Genomic DNA, 21240 nt, shown 5'->3' with positions numbered 1-21240 from the left:
ATTATGTAAATCTCATTTAATCATTAAATAGGCTGTATGTCAACTTTCAAATATTATATACAATCTAATTTTATATATTAATGTCTTTTACATATTTAAGTAAATCTCATATATATAAAATCTCATATATACATCAGTCACGTGTGTGTGTGTATGTATGCGTGTGTAAATCTCATTTAATCATTTAACAACTCCTAAAGGGCAGACACAGTTGTGATCCACAAAGGCTGAGCGAGCTCAAACACCCTGTGCATCTGATACCAGGACCCAGCTGAGCTCCAGGCACCCCCACTCAGACCTGCTCCCCCAAACTCCAGAGCTGTCCCTGTGTCAATTAAGGGGCAATTCCAGCTTTCCAGCTGCTCGGGCCCCAAATCCCAGGATCATCCTTGACTCAGTGCTCTCTCCCTTAGTCTGCCTTCAAAATACACTCAGGACCTCACTCTTTCTCATTACATCAACTGCCCCGTCTCCGATTCACGCCTTCGTCGAGGGCAGATGGACAATTGCAAGAGTCTGTTCTGGGTCCCCTTGCTCTCAGCCCCCTTTCGCCCATTGTCATAGAGCAAATCAGTTAAAGCACAAGTCACTCCCGGCCACTCCTTCCCGCACCCTCCCACCTCCCTTGGAGTGAGAGCCTGAGTCTTCACCACGACCCACAAGGCCCTACAGCACATGGCTCCCATATGAAGACTTGCCAACACGTTGAAACCACCACTTGTAAGAGTCTCAATAGTTTCTAGATGTAATTTATGACTAACATTTATTAAGAAAGGTTTGTAAGAATTTCTTGGAGAGACCTGTGCTACCTACCAGGACACACACACACACACAAAGTAAGTGAGAAGGCCTCCCCTTTCATCTGAAGTCAAAGGAGAAGGAGGCTTTAGCAATTTATATGGACCCCCTAAAACTTACGGGACACAATAGATTGGCATCTGACTCCTGCCTGAGAAATTCAGTGAATGAGAGGCCAACTAGCTGATTAGTTAGTCCACTGGTGAGGCAGTTGCTGCTGTTTGGAAGTTGCCTGCGCCCCCTGATCTGTGTGGACAGAGGTTGCGTGAGTGCTCCTCTGAGCCACATGGGGTCCAGGCGTGGCAAAGGGCTGGCATGGGGATCGTCTTACCCTAAAGAGACCAACAGACCTCAACTGAAGAAGCTGGCAGTGGACCACCGGACTCCTAGGGACTGAAGAGGGAGTGATGGGGTGATGATATAGAGTTAACTTGGCAATTATAAGAGACTGGTCACCATCCACTGGAGAGGTCATCAAGAAATCCATACAAGCCCCCTGAGAGACAGAGAGTCAGTATAAACATCTATGAGGCCCAGAGAAGGAAAGCCCCCATGTGACAACAGCACCATTTGGTGCTTATAAAACCTTTCCAGCTCTCCCTAATCCAGCCAGAAAAGGAAAGAGAGTCAGCAAGAATGAAGCTGTGAATGAAGCTGGAAGCATTGCTGCTTAAATGGAACATGGCCATCTTTGACTACTGAATTGATACTGTGTTTGTGACTTTATATTACTTACTGGAAAGGTCCTATAGCCTATCTGTGTGTTCATCAAGGGTGAGGTCAGGATCATTCCTTTAAGGAGACTTAAAGGGACAATGAGAGACAAAATAAAGTTGCTTTGGAGATTACACTCCATTACTGCTTATTCAATATACTGGTGACTCATTTAATTGTTGATGTGTCTCACCAGATGGGAGCTTCCGGCCACTTCCTCTCACTATTGGGGAAGGGCTTCTTTCAGTATCATATCACATCAAAGTTAGCCTGTGAGAGACAGTCAAAGGAAGAAGGGTTTGTCTTATAGATGCTACACTTTGAAACATCTGGAAGGCCTCACCCAGTCTCCTGGAAGGACCGGAAGCAGTCAGTAGCAAAGAATTTCCCAGGTTTGACCTTGACTACTCAGGATGGAGTCAGGACCTCAGAGCAAGTGCAAACAGCCACACATGGTGACAATGATGACACCAAGAACAAAAGAAAGAAAAAGGAAAGGGGACCAGCAAAGGGAAGATCCTGGGCTCCAGCCAAGGCTGGCTGGCCCACAGCAATGGAAAGGAGACCCGATGGAAGATTAACAGTTAACACTGCACCATCTTCTAGACCCTGAGGGTGCTCGCGATTGTGTAAGGTATTCTCTGCGGTACTGTATTGTGGACAGTTTAAGAATCAGGGCAGGATTATATGCCTTTCTCACATTCCTGGACCCGGAGCTTCTGTACAACAGGGAATGTCAAGTGATCTGTGCCTTTCGGCCCCTGTGCAGTGCCTGAGGCAGGGCAGGGGGCTCAATACTGCTGCTGGATGGACGGACAGGTAGACGTGACCTGGTGCAAGTCCCTTTCCCAGAAGTCTCTGGTCCCATGAGCCCCTGAAAGACTCCTTCTTCCTCTTTCCTGCAGTCTCCACGTTGCCTCCGGAGCCAGGCATCCTCAGCAGTGTGCCTCTCCTAAGAGCCACGATGTGATAACTGAGGCACTGAGAAAGGACTGTGTGTAATTCCACAGTGACAAACACGGTCATTAGGCACATGTGGCCGCTGTGACTGTACAAAACCAAGCTCTGTGGAGGGGTCTCTAGTGAGGAGAGATCCCTGTGCAAATAAAGATTCCGGGTGTACCAGGGAAGGCGTGAATGCTGTCAACCTTCTATTTATTTATTTATTCATTCATTCATTCATTTATTGGCTGTGTTGGGTCTCCGTTGCTGTGTGGCAGGCTTTCTCTAGTTGCAGCAAGTGGGGGCTACTCTTCATTGCGGTGCGCAGGCTTCTCAATGCGGTGGCTTCTCTTCTTGTGGAGCACGCCCTCTAGGCACACAGGCTTCAGTGGTTGTGGCACCCAGGCTCAACAGTTGTGACTTGTGGGCTCTAGAGCGCAGGCTCAGTAGTTGTGGCGCATGGGCTTAGTTGCTTTGCGGCATGTGGGATCTTCCTGGATCAGGGCTCCAACCTCTGTCCCCTGCACTGGCAGGCGGATTCTTAACCACTGTGCCACCAGGGAAGCCCTCCTATCAACCTTCTGACAAATAATACCTGTGGCCCCCAATCAACCACCAGCCTGAATAACCTGAAGCCTCGAGGCAGATGTGGGTGGGGGTGCCTCTGCTCCCCAAGAACCTAGACAGAACCTAGAAGCCTCAGATATCACAACCCCCGGAGGTCCCAGAAACTGCTCTGTTCAGAAACCACAGAACCTGTTTGTGAACTTGACGTGCAGGCCGCCAAAGGGAGAACACAAGCGAACGCAGACGAAGTTTCAACCTTTTTATTCAAAGCAGCTTCTCACAATGTATAAATACTGCATATTAGCACACATGAAAAATACAACTTCTAAGGCACCCAGAAATGTGTTCATACACGTTACAGGACCATTCACAAAGAGAGTGTACAATTTGCTCTAGACAGTCAGCATTTGATAAATCAGAAGATTATTATCCCTCAGTACTGCTCCCAGTCTCGGGGAATATTTACAGCGTGGTGAGAAAGGGGCAGCTGTACCTGCTTTATAAGTCTATGAAGTACTCATACTTACAGATATTCAGAACTAGTTAAAGACTCTCCCATGATAACCTGGCAAAAGAAAACAAGTAGCCTAATTTGCAAAGGTCTCCTTGGATTTTGGTGTGTGTGCTAGATCCATGATCCAATCCGAACACTCCCAGGGTAGGCTGGATACGTTTTTGGTAGCCTGCTTCATTATCAGAGGTTTGGTTATAAGCCTTACCACTAGAATCCCACTTCTTCGGGATCAGTCATTTCTCAGCTGGTTAATGGATGAAAGATATCATCATGGATGAGGATGGAGCATCACCTAGTGTGGGAAGTGAAGAAAACCCTTCTCGGGCTAAACAGGAAGTGGAATGGGTTGATAGAGAACAAAAAGGAGGTGGAAATTTAGCAAGTGCAGAATCTCGCTGCTCAGTGTAGGCACATCTGAAGAACTCACGCTGGAGGTTTCTATTCAGATGGTGCAGTCCACACTGGTCAGAGAACCTGAAGAATACCTGACCTCCACTCTTTACGGTACTGATATGGATAAAGGCTGGGACTTCACAGCAGAAACACCTACCTGAGATAGTGCGTTTCAATCCGAGAAACTCATCTTTCAGAGCCTTCTCAAGGTGACGAGAAATCCCTCTGTAGGGCCAGCTGGTGGGGGCATGAGGTCGGTGGACGGGAGCAGTTTCTCTGTGCCATAGAGCATGCATATCTCTGCCTAGATGTGCCCACGATCTATGAAACTCGTGCTTGGCTGGAATAATGGAATTCTTTGGTCCTTGGTTTTATGAAAGGCAATATTTTCACAATCCTGTCAACATGGACATCAGCAAGTGACTTCAAGCTGGGACTAATGGCACAGGGACACATAAACTACTAGATGGAAAACTCCGCACGCTCCAAACTTCCCAGAGTCCCCTTAATGAGCACCAGCGTAAGGCCAGGTGTTGGGCCAACGAGGCATCGTCAACCTCAGAGATGCCAGAGCCAAAGCGTAAAACTAGATGTCAGTTTCTCTGATTGACACACACCCTGCAAATATTTGAAGTAAATCTCCATTCTAATGGGAGATAAGTTGACTTTATGAACACTTATTCAAGATGAACCAAGTGACTTTAGCCACTCTATGGCCCTGGTCTCAGGATCATCTTTAAAGCCTTGATAAGGAGAACCAGTAGGTAATAGAAGCAGGGCCAACTGAAAAGAATCATAATTTTTAAAAAAAATTAAGTTCCAAATTTCAGTTGGTTTTATCAGATCTCAGACACAGTGGACACACTGCCAGTGAGCTCCGTGGCTTACACACCATTCAAATGGCCCGGGGTGGACTGGCTCAGCTCACGTGTATGTTGTGCATCTAGTTGGCCTGCGCCCTGCTAAATTTAGGTTCAGTATGGCTTAACACACCTGGTTCACTGAGAAGACACTCAGGACATGTGGGAATGTGGATTATGTAACTGAAATCGATTTCAGATTGTCTACACAGTAAGACGCACATGTAAACTTTGTTAACATCTCTCAAGGAGTGCTAACCACAGCCAGACTGGCCGTTTCCAGGTCACCTGCAAGGAGCCTGGGGTCAACCACCAAGGTCAGGAGCAGAAAACGCCATTGGTTCAAAACAAATGATGGCCCAGCACCCTCCCTGTGACCGTGTCCACACCATGTGAAGAGTACAAAGGTGGCTCCAGAACATCTGTCCGTGGTCCCTTCGTATGGCCAAAGACAATCACCAAGGGGTCTATCTGGCCCCTGCCGCCGTCAACACAACCGAACTCTCCAGATCAGCCCTGGTGCACAGACCACACAGAGTCCACCCACATGGCTTACGTTGCTTGGAAGAAACAACCCGTATTACCTTTTTTTTTTCTTTTTTTGCAACAAGCTTAAGGCTCTGTTCACAAACTCCATCAACTGCCACACAGTGCGAATTTATGGGGAGATCTTCAACTACATACGTAGTTGCAAAGGTTGGAAAATTTACTGATCCTAATGGTAAGGCTTATTCACAAGTTCAATACATTTTCAAATTATATTTCAAACTCAATTACTTTGAGAAAAAGAAAATTAACCGGCTCTCTAACAATTTAAGAGCACTAGATCCTAATGGAAGACAAAAAACAAACAAACAAAAAAACCATTGGCACCAAACCAGAATGCTATTTTTTGAAAGAACAAGTGATATTAATGGAAAAGATTGCCTAAAACGCATATCCTAACTTACCACAGAAATATAAAAGTTTATTTTCTGAAAATATATACTGTATTAAAGTCTGTAAGCATTTCAACTGAAGTTTGCAGAAATAACTAAGCAACACTTATCTACAACAAAAATATACATGCAAGACAACCCCCAAATGGTTCCCTTAAATATCTACAAAGGCAAAGTGTAGATTTTTAAAGATTATACAAAACCATTTACAGAGAATAAAATAAAATACTTAAGAAATCTCATTTAGAGTCTTAAATACTGTGTATATTAGTGAGGATGTCTAAACTAATATATACAACAGATCTAAGTATCTGAATACAGAAGCACAGAAAAGAAGCAATTCTGCATTTTAAGTATTCACTGAGGATCTGAATATGTTTCTAAACAGATCTGAAGATGCTTCTATTTGTTTCTCTTTGTTTAAAAAATTTTCACAGAAACTAGATTGGAAAATTACATGAATGTGACTAAATTTCAAAATAAAAAAAGTTTACAAAATTTTTTAAGCCAACAATTAATAATGGGAAATGCAATTCAGTATCCAGTCAAGGCTATTTTTAAATGTGGATATCTGGAGATACAGTTGCATTGATCAAAGTCTATTATGATTACCATTTTTTCCATCCTCATACTAAACTTCATATGGGAAAAACATATTTTCATGCTTCAGAGAGAACATTTCCTAGTTTACTTTATACCAAACAAGAATAACATTTAAAATCAATTTTCTACTACCTTCTCAGAGTTATCTAATTTCATTCCTAGAGGGTCATTTTTGGTGGTTTTCACCCACAGAAAACCTTTAAAGCAGGAAGGGACATATGGGTACATCAGCCTTAGGCTGAGGTTTCCAAATGGTGAGGAGCTCTGACCATCTTAGCAAAGTTCTCCAAAACATCCTCCTGGAAGAGCTCTTAACTCAAGTGCTTCTGCCGCAAGACGCTTGAAGCTACTCACCAGGGGTTGGAGGAGAGGGGAGTTTTAATGCACGACTAACAGGATGGCACAGAGTGGATTGCCCAGAAGATTCCTTGACCAAAGAAGTATCCTCAACTTCCTACCATAGCCATTCTTCCAACCCCAAAGGTAATCCCGGGATGAGGCTACCAGGACCAAGCACAATTCCGCCAAGACCTGCCCAGACTCTGGGATGGGGAGGGGGCAAAGCAGAGTAGAGAGAGCGGAGAAAGGCTCTTACGGGTGGAGAGAAGGTCCTGGGGTAGAAGACAGAAAGTGAAAGCCTGGGCCCTGTCTTGAGAAAGCTATGAGGATAAACCCTGACACAACCACAGGTCTGGAAAATTCCAACCCAGCTGGATTGGCCATAAGTTACCTGGATTTAATCTATACGCGATCAAAACAACTATCCAAAAAGTGAAAAACTCAGTGGTTCTGTTTACCCTGCAGCAAATAGATTTAATTGACTTATGCCCAATCTGTGGAACATCCTTCTTGCACTGACTGTGTGGAAACAACCGAAACACAGACTGCCTTGTAAAAGAGCTCCTGTCATACACGGAATCTGTATGTTAACAGCAGGTATTCCACCTGAGTGACGGTTTCCCATTCCTACCTTAGCAACAGAGATCCTCCAGGTGTTTACAAGTTTGGATTTGATGATCCAAAGCTATGCTTTAGTCCAAAGCTTAAACACTTCTGGCTTTTTCAGCAGGGAACAAAGATGGGCATTGAGCAAAAGAAATTTCCAAACATTCTCTTCCGTCTCCAACGAGAATCCTAACACTGCTTCTAGAGACGTCGAATGTGGCTGTCCCTAGAAGGTAAACAGAAAGCAAGGTGCTCTTTCTTTAGATGACGTAGTGATAGTTGAGAAATTTCTGCCAAGGATGAGGCTGTCTAGGGCCTTTGGCAGAGCACACACTGGCTTTCTCAAAAGAAGAGATAAACCCAAACTGAGATGGCACAACACGCATTTGGGCAAAAGCAGGTGTTTTCCTATAGTAACTCCCCATCGTCTAGGTCTGCAGTTCCTACAGGATCCCACGTGGACAAAGGAGAGGGTACACAGGACTTCAAGCTCCATCTTCCTCTGGCTGGATTCAGCCAAGGCAGCTGTCCCCCTGCCGAAGGGAGAAGAAAGTGAGTCCTCTTCCCTGGGCCTCATGAAGTCATGGGGAAACTCAGAAGGAGAGAGGCTTTCTACAGAGGGAAACAAAACCATCTGTAGGATCGAGAATCCAAGTAAACTCAGGTTCGCTGTTTAAAGGCCTATGTCTCTAGTTCTAGTGTAGACACTCCACCTGTTCTCTGAAACACAAAACTCAGGGCCATGAATCCTCTCTATCTGCCCAGCCCAGTGCATCCAGCTGCCTTCAGAGGAGAGAAGAGGACCAGAGAGGGAGAGAGCTCTAGCAACGACCCTCTCTCTCCTCAGCCCGCCTACCCTCCCCAAGCCGTGCCCGACTCTCACTGCTCCACTCAACTCTCTCCAAGGAAGGGCCAAGAGGGGCTGCTGACTCAGAGGGAGGAGGAGACAGGCGCACAGAGGTCCTTGAGCACACGAGGGGGGTTGTGATGGAAATGGAAAAATCCTGCCACTCTGAGAACCTCACTTTCTCTGGTGCTTGACTCTCGTACAGAGCATGGTCCTGTCACTTCTCTGCTTTAAACTCGATGTTTGCCTTCTCCTCTCCAACCAAAACCAAAACCTAAAACCAAAAGCCCTCCTTCCCTGCAGCCAATCCAAGGACTTTAGGCTGATGGTATGAATACAAGTGCTGGGGTCCCCCTGCAGCCCACAGGCCCTGGGCAGGAGGCCCCATCCCTGGTCATGCTCCCTGACGGAAGTAAACAACCTGAAAAAAGATCGAGAGTCTGGGCTTCTGGAGGCAAAAAGATTCAGACCTTCTACTAACACAACAGCTCAACAGAGTGGGGACTCTTCCCTACCTCCCTGGAAGGCCCAAACCAGACCTCACTGTTCACATGGAGGAAAGGGACTCTGAAATCCGAGTGGAGTCATTTGTCCCAAAGGAAGAAGTCTCTCTCAACAATATGCAACCCCCAGGTGGGCCCATTCCCCACCTTTTCGTGATGTCACACGATTAGGGACTGGGTGTGTCTCAGGACCATTGAGGCAGGAGGCCCCTTTATCTCCTTAAAGGCAGCAAAGTGAAGAGAAAAACTCTTCTGTGATTTCTCCTAAGAAAGAGTATTCAATTATCACAGAACCATTTTACATGTAGAGAATCTGGGGCAGAGGTGTTCCTTTTATTCATAGAAACCCCGTTCTCATCTCTCTGAATTTTACTTCTGCGTGGTTCATTGCTAGAATGCATCAAATGGCATGAACCTCGTAAGGGGTTTGGTCCAGGGCAGTATGAAGATAATATCTGTGTGAACAACAGATATCATAATATATAAACAAAAATAAATAAATTAAATAAGTCTGATTAAAGAAAAAAAAACATTTTCCTAGTAGTTCATGTGTTTGCAAAACTAGCTTTACATATAATACACATAAATTATCAGAATTTCCTCTTACATTGTTTTAAAAATATATATTTAACAAAACGCTCCTAAATGTACAATATCTGGGTTTGTAAATCACTCAATTGGGTTTTAAGACCAAGCCCTAAAAGCCACACAGATCTGCATCAGAGAGGAGACCGAGGCTGGCTCTACACAATCGTCCTGCTTATTGGTCTGGAAGTTCCCCAACACAGGTGATCCCCCGTCACTGGATCTGCACGTAACCAGACAGAGCCGTGGCAGCCACGTCTGCAAATCAGAGGCACTGTGTAGACACAGCCTGAGTCCGAAGGATGGGGAAACGGGTCTTCCCCTTCCTGGACCAGGACGGTGCATTTCAGCAAGTGGGGGCAGGACACGGGCACCTGGCAGAGGCCTGGGAAGATATAGCCCTCGACAGCTCTCCAGCCAGCTGGGGTGGGGGCACGGGGAGGGGGGGCCAAGTACGCTGCGTTCCCATCGCTACACAAAACCAAACCAACGAGGAGCAACCAAAGGACACGAGGAAATGGACACAACCCTGGGTAAAGAGAGACACCTGGACAGACTCCTTGGCCGGGCATACACTGTGCTCCGATTTCTGAAACACGGGCAGAGCTAGAAGTCAGCTGCCCTCGAGCACCGGGCCCTCAGACTTCGTAAATTTTGTCCTGCAGGTAGCTGAAGAGGGAATCCAGGCCTTTGGAGGAACTCCACAGCTGTCTGAGCATGACACATTCTTTCTCGTTCACATCTTCCAGCACGGACTTCAGGAAGCTCCGGACGAGGCATTTCGACTCCTCCAGCACCTGGAGGGAAACATACAAGCCTCGTTAGCCAGGCTCCAGGGACTCTGCTCCAGAAGGGCACACCTGGCCTAGGTAACCTTCCCGTGTCCAAAGCCAGAGGAGGCTGCCTCCTGTGGTCCGGGGCTTCCCAGGCCTGTGCCCCCAGCAACGGCAGGAATGGACCGCAGGTGTGCCGAGATGTCGAGCCCTCAGGCCCTGGGATGGCTGAGCAGGACCCGCGTTAACCCCGACTGCAGGAGCTTGGTCCTTTACTCGAGGGTGACATATACTCAGTGTCATCTTCTACGGAGTTCATGAAAAATCTGGGGAAATACAGCTGTCAACTCCCCGTGCTACCTAACTCAAGCATGGCTGAGATCACAGAGTAAGAGAATGAAACGAACTAATGAACTGTCAGAGTATCCACAGGACCCGCCCCTTGGTCAGGCTTAGTAGTAAGAGCAGCAGTAATAACAGTAGCGGTCGTTGTAACAGTAATAATTGCGAAAACTGTAGTACTGAGTAATAACAGCGATACCGCAGGAACCTACAGTGGTCATAGTCGCGACAACAGCAATGCTTGTGGTAGTGATAACGGCAACAACAGTAAGAATACTACAGTATTACAGGAGCAATGATACTGCAGCGACGCCAGCGACAGCGATAATGCTGCAGCGTTGCGGTGGTGACCATGACTGTGATATTAGCCATGTAGCAGCAATCACGGTAATAAGAGTCCTCGTCATCGTGAGTAACGCCAGCAGCAGCAATCACCGTGATGAGAATGAGAGGCCACTACGACCACCGCCAGCCAGTCAGCTCTATGACAGGCGCTTCTCACGCATGCTTTTACTCCTTCCTCAAGTTAACGCCACACATCGGCAGTGTTTTTATCTCCGCATTAGCGATGAAGGACCCGGGCTCAGGGAAGTGAAGCTGCCCCGGGCTGGCTGCCGGATGTGCCCTGCAAACGCCTGGCTGATTCTGCAGGCTGCACGGCTGCCTCGGTCTGGCAGAGACAGAACTGGGGGTGAGCCGTCCGAGCATCCTTCCAATGGCCTCCACCATCCTCTGCGGACACGGAGGCATCAGTCCTCAGTCTCACAAGGCGCTTTCGAACGCAAAAAAGCAAGACAAGAGCTCCCGTGCTCAAGCTGGCTGGAAAGGGGCAGGGATCTTATCCCTCAGCTTGGGCTGGAGGCGAACGGGTGGTGCGAAAGGGCTGGCTGACCAAGGGTGCCTCTTTCCTCCCAAGAATTTCTCCAAAGAACACCATCTCCCAGGGCTGTCTCAGCTGCATCACCCCAAAGCTCCTGAATTCACACCTGTGGGTAGGAGAGGTTTCCCTGCAGTATTTCTTCAAACGCCAGCTTCACCTGAGCACTTCCACTGCCCAGAGACCAAACTCCTCAGTGGAGCTTCGGGCCTTTTTCCCACCTGCCTTTTCAGTCTTAGCATCCATCAACTACCCCGTGCACCTGCTCACACCACCAGGAGCCGCTGCCTACACGCCACATGGGGTTTTGGACTCGTGTGCCCTCATTCACGCCATTTCCTCCGCTGAGAACTTCTCCCCACCCCTCTGTGCAGCTGCCCCTAGGTCACCAACCAACCTCGTTTACCCAGGCCCATGGGGTTTCCTGGGATGTGAGATTTTGGGTGTTAAAACCAGGAGAGTCTCAGGCAAAGTGGGATGAGTTGGTCACCAGGGTCATCAGGAAGATTAAAAGAGAATCCACATAAAAAGAAGTGCAAAGTGCTTGGTCCAACAAGGCAGGACCATCCCCACCCTGTCATCATCACTGGGACCATCCTTCCCGGGGGCAGGGCTGACACACAGGAGGTGCCCAGTAAAGGCTGATGAAGTGAATCAGGAGGGCAGTGACAGCTGGGTGCGGGCTCAGGGTAGACGAGGAGGAAGAAGGGGGTGGTCACGGGTCAGCCCCACAACCCAGCCCAGCACCCCTGAGATGCTAAAGCACAGAAAGCATCCAGGTCTTCTGCTCCCAAAACGCCTTCCTCATTTCCCGCCCAGCCCTTTCTCCACCTTCAACAGGATATTTCCATACAGAGCTCAGAGTGACTTTTATGAGATAAAATCGACACTTAATTAAAACCCGGTGCCTCCGTGGAGGTGTTATTTTTCAAGATGTCTTCAGAGTCGAACTGTTTACATGTGCCGAGCGCTGGACGGGCAGGAGAAATTAGGTACCAGGACAGCAGGAACCGCTTTTTCTCGTCTCTCAGCCGGTTTAATATCCTCCATCCTTATTCGTCTTTGCTTCTCATTTCTTTGAAACTCATAGATGATTTGTGTTTTTGTGCATGTTTAGGACTTTCTTTTAAGGCAACACTTCTATCCCAGGGTATAAATCTCTGCTGTGAGGTTTTCACACTGGAGCAGATGGGGAACATCTAACAGTACTGACCGTCTCCCTCCCGATTTAAGCTCTCAGCACCGAGATGCGGCATTTGTTAAATGACACGGGTCCTTTCACATACTCCATGCGTGACCTTTGGCAAGTCAAGCCCTCCCTTCTGGCCTTGTTGCCCTCACCTGTAAAATGGGTCTACTGCAAGGACAGCACAGAGAGACTCGGGAACTCACCACTGCGCTGCAGGAGGCCATCTCCTTGACCCGCAGCATGACCTCTTGGCTGAACGTGGTTGGCCAGAAGACCTGGGACACCAGGCCTCTGCTGCATGCCTCCTGAGCAGTGAGCTTCCGCCCGCAGAAGAGCATCTCGTTGGCCTGAAAAAGCAAAGGCAGGAGAAGGCTGAGAGCCGGTGCACCTCTGTTCTCAAACCTGCCTGCTGTGCGCAACTGCCCCAGCTCCCAGAGGCAATGTCCTTAACTGGGGCCAAAGGTGCTTCGGGAACTACTTGCAAACACTTGTGTCTATGTGCATCTTTCTGAGCAGAGGGCCCACAACTTTCATTGAATTCCCCAGTGAAGCCATGTACCTACAGGGGCTTCGTCTGTAATACCCACCCCCAGGTCTGGCGGCAGACCCACAGGAAGAGATGTGAGTAGGGCTGGGGACAGTTCATAGCTGATACCCCATCCTCGATGACTGATTAGGGATGAGCACAAGACCCACCCTAGATATTAAAGCTTTCTGTGAGCTCTCCGAGCTGGAGAGGATGGGGAAGAATCTTCCTCCCTCTCTGGTGGCTTAAGTCACTGAGCCCAGGGCCACTCGCTGCTGGGCCCCTGCTCCATGGGGAGGCAGGGCCACTGAGACAGGAGGGATGGAGAACAAGAGCTCTGCCGGTGCCTGGGCCTCCCGTGGTGTCCTCTGCACCCCGCTCCCCAAACAACTTCCCTTGACTTTGAAGCGTGCAGCTGTTGTACACGTTCTGGGAGGAGCAATGTGGATAAGGTCCTGGGCACACACAGAGCACAGTGTACTCACCCACTGACACCAACAAATGACCGTCCCCCTATAATTAGGGCAAGGTGGTCACGGTCTCTCTCTCCTTCAGGACGAATCCCCACCGCCTTCACACAGCAGACAACCCAATCCCTTCCCTGACTGCCGTCCACCTGCTGCCCCTGCCCTTCCCTTCCTGGCCCTGCAGGCTTAGCTGCTCCTAGATGGATGCTGAAATGCCACACTCTCCCAGCCTCTGGATCTCTGCACGAGCTTTCTCTTTGTTCTAGCTGTCACTGGAGGGTCATGATGACCCAGAGGCCAATCTTTCACACCCAAGAAGCGAAATTTGTCAGGCCTACGGATGATTTGGTTGGAGGTTTGAAGACAAATACACGTCACTGTACGTATTTAGAAACACCATCTCAGGAAGGAGAAATGCAAGGAAGGAACCCAGTAGAAGGAGCCAAACAGGGCGCAGTCGGCAAGAACATGTCTCAATCAGCAACATTCTTGGAGTTTCAGAGATGATTGAAATAAAAGAAAGGGATAAGGCTGTACAATGTCGACACTTCCTGTGACCACAAAGGATGGGAGGAACCAGGCAGAGCACAGGGGGCTGAGATCAAAAGGGCAAGTGCCGCTTTCTGGGCTCCCTGGCTGCCTCCTTTTCCTGCCACTGCTGAGACTGTGAGCCGCAGAAGGCAGCCCCAGCTCCTGAGTCCAAATGGCCCTGCAATCCACCTGCTGGGCCTGCTATGTAGACACCAGCTGGCAGCATCTCCGGGGAGGCAGAGGACGCTGAGACAACCCTCAGATTCGACAGGCAGGGAGCAGCCCTGGGACTCTACCCACATGAAGGGCTATATCCTGAGCCCAGCACAGAGCAGCGGTGCTGTGGGGCCCCAGATCCGCACGTCACAGGAAGGGACCCACCATGGAGAGGAGGAGGCTTACCAGCGCAACGCCCAGGATCTGCGGGAAGGTGTAGGAGGAGCAGCCAGCGGGCGTGAGGCGGATGGTGGCGTAGGGGGTCTGAAACCAGGCCTTTTCGCTGGCCCACACGATGTCACAGAGGGGCAGGATGGAGGCGCCCAGGCCCAGGGCGGGCCCATTGATCGCCACCACGATGGGCTTCTTGAACTGGATAAAGGCTTTCACAAAGTCCCTGGGGAAGAGAGAAGACCCTCTTTAGCAGGTGAGCAGGCCTGCCGAGACCCACAGACACCCCTGATCCCAGCGAGGCGGAAATAAGCCTCTCCGGATGCTGGGATGCACTCATGGGTCATGACGGGCGGGAGCAGGTGCCCAGCAGGGGTCCCAACACGGAGCCCCGGAGCACCGAGCCCTGAGGGTGGGCACAGGCGCGGCACACGCAGTGGCTGGGGCCAGATTTTCAGAGAGAAACTCACGGGGGTGACCACGGTTTGCCCAGAGGGTCCCAGGTCATGCCTGCTGTCCTAACATTGCACCCAGCTACCCTGTCCTTCCACACCCTAGATATTGACAAGGTGTAAATAGCCTTAAGGAAGACAGCCTGAGTGTTAAGGTTCCGAACAGAACTGAAAGGAGGGTGTTACAAGGAGGGGTGTGTGAATCCAAGAAGAGAAGGAACATTCTAAGGGCCCTGGCGAGGGTGGAGTGGGCGGCTTTGGGAGGACGAACTCCTCGTTATTGGAGATGCTCCACGTTTTGTCCGATGATCATCCTGGGTGATGTTGTAGAGGGAATTTAAGCTTCAGACAGTGGGCACAGGTGGGGGTTGATGACATTCAAGGATTCTCTCAGTCCTAGGATTATCTGATTCTGAAGTACCTAAAGGCATGCCAGCCTCACCCGGGGTGGTTCTACAATGCTGACGAGGGTCTCTATGTTTGGGTGGCTTTGATCAAAATTGGGGAAGGATGCTGGGCTCCCCTGGAGGCACGAGGCATCTGGCACCATGGCTACGGATTAGGTAATATGTTATCTCCCTGCCCCTCTGCACTGAGCAAGGTTACAGCGTGCATCTTTAATATTAAACAGAGACATCTACAATAACTCCACTTCCTTTGCCTCAGAACACTTTTCACCTTTCCCTTAGTTGCTATATAAGGTCTATAAAATTTTAATATTCATCTGGACATGGAGGAAAGATCCAGGATGTCTTGTAAAGTCTGCATCCCTCATTATTCTCAGGTAGAGGATTGGAAACTGACAAGAACTCACAAGCATAAAATCCAAACTCCCCACCATGACCTTGGTCCGCCTCTGCCTACCCCTCCAGACTTATCTCCTGTCTCTCTCACCCCTGCTCACTGTGCAGGAGCTGCATGGGCCTTCTGAGAGTTCTTGGAAAACACCATTATCATGATTTGCAATTATCCTAATTATTTGCTTGCTTACTTGAATTCTCCTCCCCCTTCAGCTCCTTAAAGAAACTCACAGGTCTGCCTTGTGCGCTGCTTGGTTTCCGTGCATACTGGAATTAATACTCAGTAAATAATCTCCCAGAATGAAAGCAAAGACTGCAGATGTGTGGCAGTGATTCACTAGCTATTCACCAGACCTGGTTTCTCTTCCCTCTTCTTCCTGAGGCTACGGCTGGAACACGGTTCCCAGCCTCCCTTGCAGTTGGCTGTGGCCAAGTAACCAAGTGCTGGCTGATGGGATGTGAGTGGAAATCAAATACACACTTCCAGGCCTAATGCAAGGAAACCTCTCACCACACAGCCCCCCAAGCCCTCTCATCTTAACAAGCTCAGCAGTCCTGGAAGACATGTGTTGAGCCACAAGATGGAAGGACTTTGGGTTCCTGAGTCACCGCGTGGAGGACAGCCATGGGCTGATCAGTAATACCTGTTCTAGGTTCACATATGCAAGAAGTGAATTTCTACCATGGCTGAGACATTATATATATTGATGTTTGGGGTTCATTTGTTACAGCAGCTAATACTTAACTAATGCAAATGTTAAGCTAATTTATCCCTTCTCAATTGATACTATTTCCCCTGAATTCTTATCAAAAGATGTGGGTATCACAGTGATACATCGGGATCAGACTGAACTGTGAGAAGACTGCTTAATACTCCCCTGGGGTGGGGGTATCTTATGACCTACATGTTGTCATGAAAGTGCATACCCAGGCTTGGGATGTCGGATTTCCTGACTTCTGTATGACTCTGTGAGTAGAGGCTTTGAGAGGTATCTCGGCCCCTGCTGCCCCACGGAGGCTAACCCCAGAAGGATACTGCTACACAGAGGGAGACCTGGCACCATGGCTTTCTGAGTCCTGGTTTTCCAGGAGTCCATCTCCTAGCTTGACATCCTAACCTCACGGCCTCAGTCACTGGTTTTCACAAGTGCTTTTTAATGAATGCAATTTGGAGTCTGCAGGGGAGTGGGGCTTCTTTGCAGGGTCCTCGGAACCACAGGGTTTGGGTGGTTTTCAACAGATGTTCCATTCCTAACCCCCCTCGTACAATTCCAGGATCTCGGATCTTGGAGTTAGAAAGGACTTTAAGAGTCATTGAGCCAAATCTTCCACTTGGTACAGAATCCCCTCCAGAGCCTCCTGAGGACGCATCATGGCCTCTGTTGAACGTTCTCAATAAAGAACATCCAACCCTATCAAGACGCTTCCCTGCCGTGGACTGCATTTGGGCCCCGCTGATACTCCTGTTCTCTCTGCTTCACCATCCCCAGGACAGTCCTTCTGGAATTCACCTGGGCCCTCAAGACTTCCCAGAAGCTTCCCCTTTCAGACCCCAGAGACTTTCACACTATTGTTTCCAACCTGAGCTCTGTGCAAGGGCACCAAGGACCCCCGAGGGGGGCTAAGGGGCCCAGGTGTGCTCAGCTCCAACCCTCCACCCCCAACCGCCCGTTTCAGTCCAGCAACCTCGTGAGTTCATTTCCTTAATATAAAAATGTGATGCGCGGACCGCTCTCCCCATCCTTTTCCTCTCACCTCAAGCAGTAGATCTCTATCGCAAGGGCCCGCTGGACGTGGGAGCCGGACAACAAACAGGATATTGCATTACAGACGCTGCCGCTCAGATATCTGATCGCGGTCAGGGCGGCGGGGCTGCGCAGGGGAGATGGCTGGCCGTCTTCCCCCGCATCAGAGTCCCTCAGGCTGACACCAGCCCTCGCCGCTCCCTCCACTCAGCCTGAGCCCCGGCTGGAGCTGCCGGGCTGATGTGGCAGAAGGAGCAGGAACTTTGGGGTCTGCAAGACTTGGGGTCAAGTCCCAACACTGCCCTTAACTAGTGGGGAGACCTCAGACAAGTTACACAGTCTCTGCAGCCTCATTTTGCTTCTTGTAAGACGGGAAAGCCAGTGGTGTGTCCCGAGAGGACAGCATGAGGATTTAATGTGATGGTCCACCCAGGGCACCAGCACAATGCCTGGCACACAGGCCACTGTTATCACGGTCAGCACATCAGCTGGGGAGGGCGGGCACAGCTTTCACTCCATTCTCAGTGGTCTGTGATCTGCTCACCCGGCCCGAAGGAGACTCAGAGCAAAATTCTGCACATGGCGATGTCTGGATTTCACTGGAGCGCTTGGCAACTGTGACCCCTCTAACCAGTCCCTTTAACCAGAGCCGTGGGGTGCAGCCCTCCCACTGCCAAAGTTCAGAGCCAAGCCAGCCAGGGCAAGGCCTATGAGCGCCAGGCGCACACAGTGACAACCATGCTGGGCCCCCCAGAGGGCTGCTCTAGCAGCCCACTCACCGTCAGACCCAGGCTTAGCTAGAGCTCATGCTGGAAGGAACAGGAGTGACGATGAAAAATCAGTCTTCACACCTATTCTAACTACTCATTCTGGGCCAGGCACAGGCCAAGTGTTTCGCACGGGTTATCCGATTCCTCTTCGTCCCAGCACCCCGCCAGCGGGCCACCACATCCCCTGTGAGGAGTGCGGGTGAGGGCAGCCTCTCTTCCAGGATGGGACAGACAGCTTTGTTTGGGTCCTGGATAGAGGCTTCTGCGGAATGAGTCATCCGAGCTCTTCCCACATCTGCTAGTTCATTCAGCGAACATCTGCAGAGGGAACACGGCTTCCTGGGGCATGTGCACACGTGTTTTCTTTAGGAAACTTTGCGGATGGAAAGGGAACCCGGCTGGGGGTGCTGTGGCCGCGAGGCTGGTCCAGATCCAGGAGGCCGGCCCAGCTGAGAGCGCGTGTGTCCCAGGCAAATCGCAAAGGACGCCAGCAGGTTATAAGGTTCTGCGGCCAAAATCCTTCTCAGCCGTGCTAAATTCTGAACAGAGTTCTTTCAGAAGAGACTCTCAGACCGCAAATATGTCAATATGCCTGGAAGATCCGCAGGAGTGGGGCCAGAACTCATTTATTGACAGGGCCCTCACTCACGATGCTCCTCTGGAAAGTTGCAGAACGTGCTCTGGGAAGTGCTTCCCCATGTTTTGTTTCTAAAACTTGTGGTGCACTCAGTCAATGTGCAGAAGCCTCTCAGTTGGCATGGGGTAGGGGTTCTCAACCCTGGCTTCACATTAGAACCACCAAGGGATCTTTAACATCGCCCCCCCACCCCGCCATACACACACACTAACCTAGAAACTTCTGGACTAACTGAGCAGCTGGGTTTTGGAAAAGCTCGCTGGGCTGAGAACTGGTGGTCCAGGGGACACCCCCACTCCCTCTCCCTGGGTCCCTTGCCAGCCCACGAAGCAGTAACTCCTGCTCCCTCTGAAGCCTTGGGCGGCATCTCCTCTGCCATCCTTCCCTCTGCTCTGCCTGAGAGAAACTCTCCTTCCTGACGAGATGGCAACCGTCTGAGCTCCACTGACTAAGATTCTCCAGAGACGAGGTCATGTGCTCAGCATCTCCTCCGGTTTGGGACTGAAATTCACAACCTAGCTGAAGGCTACAGTCACGGCCTTCCTCAGGCCACAGAGGTGGGCGCTCCATCACTGATGGTCCCATATGTGAGGAGGGATGCTTACCGGGGACCCTGCTGCTCCCCTCACTATGTGACAAGGCAGCTATGAAAAGACACAGCTGAGCTGAGCAAAGAACAAACCACGCGGACCTGGCCGGGCTGTCTGCACCCGGAGTAGCCTGAAACCGTGACACCTCTTCTAACAACAGCCTTCAGGCATTTCACGTCTCTCCCGGCAAGACTTCTGCCACAGGAAGCGCACGGGGGGTTTGGAGCAGAGATCCCGGGGGATACTTTCCCCTGAAGAGGGACTTGGAACCCCATGTGTGACGTGTCACCTCTTGGAGACTCTGTGTCCCCTGGAAGCCTCCCTTTCCCCGTGGGAAACAGCTTCCGGGTGACTCTGCCACAGCCCAGTGAGACTGGAGGCCCCAGGAAATCCCTAACATGCGGCCCGAGGCTCCACCACACCACACGGAGTAAGTGCTCCTTCTCAAGGGACCAGGCGGCATCCATGAACTGTGACTTGTCTGGGGACCCTGTAAGGTGCGGCAGCAGACGTGTGTGCCCTTCCCAGGATGGAGGACCAGTGTCGGCCTTGCTGGAAGTCAGGCTCACTTGCTTTTGACAAATTTATAAAGAATGGGGAAATAACTACCCTTTGGTGTCCCAAAGGGGATACTACTGATCTCTGGGGTTGGATGTCATTCCCAGGATCCCAATTTTTGCCCCAAAGGCAATAAGTCAGGTGGAAACACTCCCCATCCCTTTGGATCTGCATATACACAGCTGTCCACGTCCATCCTTCTCCCCAGGGCTGAGCTATGCAACTCCAGGAGGCAGGGACACCCAGAAAAGCAAAGATTTCACCATCAGGTGGAGGGCAGGAGTAGTGTGTATACTACTTGGGCATTACCCAGACGCTGGGCTTAATATAAGGAAATAAAATCTCTTTTTGATCAAAAGAATAAAGAGGGATATAACCTAGAGAGTAAAGGCATCCCTAATTTGGCACGAAAATACTGATGCCCAATTAAAATCTGAATTTCACATAATCATTCAATAATTTTTTTAGTATAAGTATATCCCAAGTACTGCATGGGATGGGATATACTTATGCTTTAGAAAATGTTTCATTGTTCAAAATTCAAATTTAACTGAGCAGCCTGTATTTTTTATTTTATTTATTTATTTATTTATTTATTTATTTGCCACACCACGTGGCATGTGGGACCTTAGTTCCCCAACCAGGGATCGAACCAGTGCCCCCTGCAATGGAAGCGCAGAGTCTTAGCCACTGGACTGCCAAAGAAGTCCCTGAGCAGCCTGTATTTTTCCACGGTAAACGTGGCAGCCCCAGGCAGGTCCCCATGTGCCCGACCACGAGCAGGGCTCACCTGATGGCCTCTGCAATGCGGGTGCTCTCCTTCCTGCGGTCGCTGGACAACCGGCCGATCAGGTAGGAGTAATCCAGGCCGCTGCAGAACACGCTGCCCACGGCGCTGAGGAGCAGCAGCTTGCTGTCGTCCGAGGCTGCGTTGCACAGCGCGCGCCGCACCTCCTTCATGATCTGTGGGCAGAGATGGATGTGCCCGGATGGTGAGTGTCCATCTGTAAGCCAGGGGCCTTCAGACCGACGCCGACCCCGGGGCTCAGAGGTGAGTCAATCGGCACCGCCCTCGCAGGGAGCCTCCCCTGAATACATGCTACGTCCAGACCAAGCAAAGAAACACCAAACCTGACACCCTGCACCATCCCCGAAGCAGCACAGACCACTAAGGAGGTGCCAGTGGGGTCACTGGCTGCAGACTCAGAAGCCCGGTGTGGAGCCGACTAACCCCCGGTAAATCTCTGCAAATCTTCCTCCAGCATTTGCTTGTTTAGCCCTTTTTGAGGTGTGGAAAAATAGTCCTGGCACAGCCCAGGTGAGGTACATGAGCCATCACTAGAAGGCTTGGTTTAATTATCCTTTTCCTTATCCTTAATTCCACTAA

The 21240-nt window shown here is 50.0% G+C and overlaps 1 protein-coding gene across 1 annotated transcript in view; it reads right to left on the bottom strand.

Annotated features, from left to right (window-relative positions):
* Positions 1-3266: 3266 nt before the first annotated feature.
* CDYL2 (chromodomain Y like 2) overlaps positions 3267-21240 on the bottom strand; it is a 178453-nt gene continuing 160479 nt past the window's right edge. Inside the window, exons 4-7 of the mRNA XM_057712881.1 lie at positions 20644-20816; positions 14317-14527; positions 12594-12737; positions 3267-10006 (exon numbers count right to left, since the gene is read on the bottom strand). Of these exons, the coding sequence (XP_057568864.1) occupies positions 9848-10006; positions 12594-12737; positions 14317-14527; positions 20644-20816 (687 nt within the window). The 3' untranslated portion in view covers positions 3267-9847. The remainder of the gene's footprint in view (positions 10007-12593; positions 12738-14316; positions 14528-20643; positions 20817-21240) is intronic.

Source organism: Hippopotamus amphibius, chromosome 16, assembly GCF_030028045.1.
Source record: "Hippopotamus amphibius kiboko isolate mHipAmp2 chromosome 16, mHipAmp2.hap2, whole genome shotgun sequence".
In the NCBI taxonomy this organism is placed as follows: Eukaryota; Metazoa; Chordata; class Mammalia; order Artiodactyla; family Hippopotamidae; genus Hippopotamus; species Hippopotamus amphibius.
Note: the sequence above shows the minus strand (reverse complement) of the source record. Positions and strands in the feature narration are given on the sequence as shown.